The sequence below is a fragment of the Phalaenopsis equestris genome, unplaced genomic scaffold (genome assembly GCF_001263595.1).
Source record: "Phalaenopsis equestris unplaced genomic scaffold, ASM126359v1 Scaffold000882, whole genome shotgun sequence".
Classification (NCBI taxonomy): domain Eukaryota; kingdom Viridiplantae; phylum Streptophyta; class Magnoliopsida; order Asparagales; family Orchidaceae; genus Phalaenopsis; species Phalaenopsis equestris.
Genome location: NW_018165322.1, coordinates 115,321 through 122,248, shown reverse-complemented (window position 1 = coordinate 122,248; position 6,928 = coordinate 115,321). Strand labels below are relative to the sequence as shown.

The following is a 6,928-nucleotide window of genomic DNA, read 5'->3' as shown; positions in this document are numbered from 1 at the left end:
CAGCAAATCTCAATCGGGCTATAGAGGCGAGTCGGAACCAGGATCGTGCGGGGGGCTGCTGGGCCATGGAGTTAGAAATCTAGCACGGGACAAGGGAGATGAGGGCTGTGATTAGTTATTGTATAAGTAGCCGTTGGTTTGTTTATTTTGTTTTGTGGCATGGGAGGCTTGTGGTGGAGAGAAAACGCGAAGTATCTGATACTTTGAAGTGACTGGAAGAGAAAGCAACGATGAAGACATGAACAGAGAACGTGTTTAAGAAAAATTTTTAGTCCAGGAGGTCAAAAAATCGGACAAAGCATGCAGAGCAGTTTTGCGTCCGTATTTTTTCAAATAATTTTTTAATAATTCAGTTATTGAAAATTATTAAGAGGTTATTGAGAGTTTATTTGAGTATAATCTCTCAATAACCCCCATTAACCAATTAATAAATCTCGAGGTTCCGGGCTGATATTTTTTGGTGTTATTCGGAGTTTAGTCAGGTTATCAACGATATAACCCTCCAATATCTCCCAAATAACTTCTATATGCACACAAATCTGCATGCATACTCCGTACGTAAATATTTTGGAAGAATACAACACACCAAATAAAGTGGAGGAGCAAAAAAAAGCTTCGGTGTATCATGTCTGTTGTCTGAAGGTAACTTACGTTCACACGTCTGACGTAATATTTTTTCTATTGGATGGCACCGATTGTTCGTAGGTGTTGTATCCACATCTAATTTTTTTTTCTCCAGCATGCATGTGTACCCCATTTAGGGTCTGTTTGGAAGCTGTTACGGGGAATCTGCTACGGGAAATCTGCTGCGAGGATGCTAGCTAGTTGTTTATTAAGCTGTCTGAAAACAATTGTGGACCAGCTGTTTCTGTACAAATGACCACCGTGCCCATGTGTGGCGGTGTTATTTATAAGAGAATATAAAATAAGTTTTTTATTAAACAAATTATTTCTTAAGTAAAAAGTTAACATAATTAATAATTAATTAAATTTATTAATTAAGAAATTTTATATTTTTATCAAATAGTTTAAAACTTAAACATATGTTTATAAATTAATTAATCAATCATTAAATAATATTATATAAATTTATCTAGTTCTAATTAATTTGAAAATATAAGAATTAATCATAAATTATTAATCAATTAAATTAATAAAATCAAAATTTAAATAAAAATAAATTAAAACCATAACCCCATCTTCCTCATCCTCCACTCCGTTCCTATCAGAAACCCAGTAGGGAAGGCAAAGACGGGATAGCGGCGAACAGAGATCATCGAAACTTCCATCTCTCTCATCCTCTACTTCATTCCAATCAGAAACCATTGAGGAAGGTAGTATGTTTGTACCATTCTTTCTCTTCGTCGAACAATACTGAGACAACAGAGGTGTTCTGGTGAAGCCTAGGTGCTAGATGAATTAAAAGATCAAAGGCAAGGAAGGGGCTTCGGCTCTGTCACGTGTGAATAAAATAGAAGATCGCCGCTTGTGCGTAGGAGGATCGAGCAGCTAGGCTTGTGAATCGTGTGACACAAGGAGGAGCAGGAGTTTCGTTGGCTTCTCTATGCCGCGATCCCCTCGTTACTTTTCCCGATCGCAAAAAAGGGCAGGGGTATCATCGACTAACGCTCTCCAAGAACGTGAGACGCACGATGCGATCTGCGGTCCGTGTTCCGCAAGATTTGAGTCCGCCACGAGCGGGGTGCCGCACCAAAAAACAAAAGTCGCGGCGACGCCAGACTGCGATGCTCTCATATCGCAATCGCAAACGGGCCTTAATTTTTTCTCGAGCATGTATGTGCACTTATCTTTTTCGGGGATATTATTACGTGCATTAGGATGGTTTCACATCATCATGAATCACATAACGGTCTGTTCAGATTATTGCTCGAATGTATAATTATCACAAGCAATTATTTTTTATGTACACTGTATATTTATAGATGATTGATTGTCTGTACACAAAATGCAATAATTTTTCCCGATTTAATGAATAAATGGGCCAGCATTCTTCTGCTTGCTTAATTTGTACCATTAAATGATTAGTGTTTATATGTGTAAGTTACATTTGTGCTAGTTCAACTTTGGCTGTTAGTGGCTCTTTTAATTTTTTTAGGTTTTGTAATACTTATGTTTGAAATAGTTTGTGCACTTTCATGTACAACTCGATCGTATTCATCAGTACATTTCAAATTTCGACTCAAAATTAGCTTGAAAATTAAAAAAATTTGAATAAATTCAAATAATTTAGGCCAAAACAATCTGAACAACGGCTCACTTATTTAATAAATTATTGAACATGAGCTACTTAATGAGCCGAACAAAACTGAATGATCATCCTTTTTTACAACCCTACAAATATACGACTATTTGAATAATGTTAGGCCAAATATTTATTTGTGATTTTTTTTAATTTTTTCGAACGGATGATATGAATACTTATCCATTTAATTTTTAGTAGTTATATCTTTTTTTTAAAATATTATTTTATTTCAAATATGTTTCTCCCTTCTAAATACTTAAAGGAATATATATATTTTAAAATCAGTTTTAATTAACAAAAAATATCAGCAAATCTTTATGATCATATATTTATAAATAATTGCAATTGAAACAAGAGAACTGTTTGAAGTTAATGGAAATGAGAACTAAATGAATTTTTGTTTGACTTAAATTTGATTCACTTGAAATTAAATTGTTTTAATTCCAAATTGATTAATGATGACTTTGATAAATTTTTTTCCAAATTTGGTATTAAATTATGAAATAAAATTTTCATATTTGTAATGAAAATATTAATTGATGATATTAAAAAATAATTATTATATTAATTATTATATCATAATCTAAATTTTCACTTGGAAGGAAATACATTCAAAAAGATGAAAACAAAATCACTTATAAAATGATCTACAATCAGTTGTCTCATTACTCTTTGATATATCATAAAAAACATATTTTAACATGATGAATAAATATCTTTTTAATCATGTTGTATACACAAATACTGGTATACAGAGAATTATATTCTATCATTATAGGAATTTAGCATATTTGCGTTGGATAGAACAAACACAAATCAAACGTAAATTCGCCAATATTTAAAGGCAATCTCGAATTTGCGTCTGATTTCTTCCGACCTTAAATAGTGGGCCGGTAATTTTGTTTTCGTTTAATTTACGTTGAAATATTCCGACTCAAATAATTTATGTCAATTTTTGTGTCATATTAGCGTCGGATTTGTTTATGCATAACGTGCGTCAAAATTTTGTATGAAAATATCCAACGATGAATCTTAGCGTCAGATTACAATCTCATTTGCATCGGAAAATCTCATAGAACGACAAAAAAGTATTGTAGATGTACCGACAAATTTTGCATTCGAAAATGGATCCAAATCTGACACAAACCTGTTACATAGAAAAAAAAATTAGAATACCATATACATTTTTACAACTTGCACAAAAACACATTCCACATTACAGACCACTTTAAGCAATCATATCTAACCAAATAAGAATATTAAAGTTAATCCAAAAAATTTTACAACAAATGTTTAACATAATACTTACAAATAAAAGAAAACATAAGAAAAAACTACTCATCATCTTTATCCTTCTCTTCCTCCACTTGCACTAATATCATCGACTACTTGCCCTGGCTATCTGCTAAGGCCTCCGCCATGCACGCTATTGTCGGCACAATTTTAGTTAAGGAGTTGCCCGTTGGAAGTTGTCGGTCGTCGGAATCGAAATCTCGTCGTCCGTTTTGGAAAGAGATTTAATTTACATATAAAAATAAATTTAGAAAAATATGAAATCAAATTGATCCCATATCCTTCATAGGTTAAATGAAAGAGCACTATATCTGAAGCTATGTATCTATCCCAAAAGAAAACCACAAGATTTGAGGGTGAGACTCGATCAAATAAACTAAGAAATGTATGACATTCGTTTGGTCTACGAAAACCATCTTATTTATCAGCCGACAATTCCCCTATTTAATACGAAGAAGGGTTTATATTAAGATGGGTTCGGAAAAGCTTCCTATAAGGGCAAACCCCTAAAGTTAGTTACATCTTAGATAACCGAAGTCACCTAAGAAAACTCTCAATAAAAAACAGGGAATATTATCTTCAAAGAGGTCAAAATGATAGGACTTTTCAACGAGATCGAACAAAGAGGTGTGAAAAGGGAATGACTCAAATTTGGAACATTTATTGTAAAATCCAGACGAAGAACTAGAGGATGTCACATACCCGAAGGAGAACCTCAGTAACTTCCAAAGCCATCCTATGGTTTGGCATCAGTTTTGGAGTGAAATATTTAAATGTTTCATCTTGTCAATTTTATTAATTAGGGCTTACACTCACGTGAAATGATCACACAAATAGTCTGGAAGGTGTGAGGATTTAGGTCGTGACGAATGACAACCTCAAAATCTTGAGACGAGTTAGGGCTTATATTGTACAACAAAGCCATACAAAGGCCTAAAGATAAGTTGAGAATTTATGTTGCATAAACAATTCACCTGGAAGTTCTATGGTGTGGTTATTTAATTCTAAAGAAAGAGTGGTTTAGCTGATGTAGGCATGTTTTGCTATTGAAGCTGGTTATGCTTCCCAAAATACTAGCTCCAAGCTTCTCGTCGCGGCAAGTTTAGGTTTTCTAATGTGTCAAGTTATGATATCAAATCAGATGTCTTTAATGTTATTGTTATTTAAATATTATGGGGCATATTAAAGTTGATTAGAGTGACACCAGTTAGGATCCTACGGTTCCCTCATTCCGACACCACTATTTTTTTTTTGGATTCACTTAGTCCAATTAAATTTACTAAATTCAACTTAATGAGTTCCATACTTTCATTTAAACCGTGGGAAATCTCGTTAGCAACCGTAGGTTTCCTCCTCCGAAGGATTCCCGATCATCCGATAGAGACGTTTTAATATGGTTGCATTTTTAGTTTTTTTTTTTGTGATTAAATTTTGAGTTGTTTTATATTTTGAATGTTGTGGCGGTAAATTTTATCTTGATTGATTTTTAATTTTAGTTTTGGTTCTATGACTATCCTAGCAGTTTTGGTTTTCATGCAGGGTGACATCGTTGATTGATTTTTAATTTAGATAGAAATCTTTTCAGATCTAAAATGGCTATAATAAAATCTCTATCAAAGGGATAGTTTTAAAACATAAGTTTTTGATGCCCATAACTACAGTAAAACATATGACAATCATGCAAGTAATATACGAATTTGGGTTCGTGTGTCAATCTCATGAAGAACAAGTAAAATTATAAATTAGGTAAGGTTCTAGTCTATTGGTTTTATGTCTAGCTTGAATTATTCAAATTTTAGAGATTTTAAAGTAACTATTCCTAATCCTTGCAAAAACAAAAAAACTAAATTAATTAGAGAGGGTTTCTATTAAGTGAAGTATCAATCCTAGAAAAATAGATTTAATTAAGTAATATATTCATTGGTGATAATGAAGAGAAGATTTACTCCTTATCCTCTCCTTGTGGTCAAAGAATGGTTGGGATTTTTTATTACAATTTAGTTCTCTAATCTATACCAAAATCTCCTAGATTTCATATCTCCCTTCTTGATTACATTAACCTAAAAGTAATATTTCTATTTTCCTAAGTTAGAGTGCTTTAATCTAATTATTCAACAAAGTTTTCTTTCAAAACATATTGTTCACAAATACTTTGAACAAAATAACTTGCCATATGGAGAACAAATTAAAAGCAAACATTTAAAACAACACCATAAAGAAAGTTTAATTCAATCACATAACATAGTTAAAATTTTGGTCCCTAGACTTCCAATTCAAGAGATAAAATGCAATATAAGTTCTACCCATGATTTAAAACCTTAAAATTATTATTTCATTCATCAAAGAAAAACAAATACAAGAGTTTATAAATTAAAAGTTTTGATAGTGTATATACCCATTGAAATGCTACCACTAGACGCCCTTCATTCCCCATAACATGTACATATTATAAGAGAAATCTCTCTCTCAAAGTTTCCCTCACAAGTCCTCACAGAAACCATCATAATCCCCTTAAATCTCTCATAGAGGTCCTCTCTCTCACACTCATAACACTCTCACAACTTCCTCATTTGAAGTTATTTGGTTGCTCCTGAAATTCTACAGTGACACCCTTTTTTGTTCTTTGGAATGTTCTCTCCTTTCTGTCATTGGTGTCTCATTTTATGATTATTCTATTATATTTATATATTTTCTCACATGAAATGATGTCATGAATCATTAACACCTACTTAAAATTGATATACTAGCACTGTACTTCCAAGATGGCACTAAGTTTCCATGGTCCAGCACCCTGATTCTAGGAGTAGAACCCTGTTTCAATTTAGTCTGCATCTACATACGGAAGGAAGTGTCGCCTTGGCACTACATGTTGGCACTAAAATTCTATGGGGGAGATGCCCTGGTGCCACTGTGGGGCAAATCTAGGAGCTTTGTTTGGTAAAGGCTCTCTTGGTGTGGGATTTAGCTCATTAATATTTCTTTTTTCCAAGCACCATGGTGCCATAGAATAGAATTGGGGCACTAGATGGGGATTTAGCTCATTAATACCTAGAACTTATAAATACAAATAAAAATAACCTATACAAACACAAAAATGATGCAAATAATAGAAAAATACAAAAAAACAAACATACTCACATTTCACACACTTCAAATTAAAATTATTTTCTCTCAAATAATTTTGAAATATAGAATTAGAATTGAAGATATTAGGGTAGATTTTAGATTTGGGATTTAGATACTTTCTAATAATACAACAATGTATAATTCAAAGTGAACACGTCTGTCCTTTAGGAAGTAATTTTATAACATCACTCTAATATCTCAATATAACTTATGATAATGTGTGTGTGTGTGTGTATATATATATAT

The 6,928-nt window shown here is 32.6% G+C and overlaps 1 protein-coding gene across 1 annotated transcript in view; it reads right to left on the bottom strand.

Annotated features, from left to right (window-relative positions):
* The window catches only part of LOC110032177 (proline-rich receptor-like protein kinase PERK9), a gene marked incomplete in the record, with an annotated part of 1,249 nt that extends 1,020 nt beyond the window's left edge, over positions 1-229 (bottom strand). The window contains 1 exon segment of the mRNA XM_020735713.1: positions 11-229. Within this exon segment, the coding sequence (XP_020591372.1) occupies positions 11-67 (57 nt within the window).
* Between the last annotated feature and the right edge of the window lie 6,699 nt (positions 230-6,928).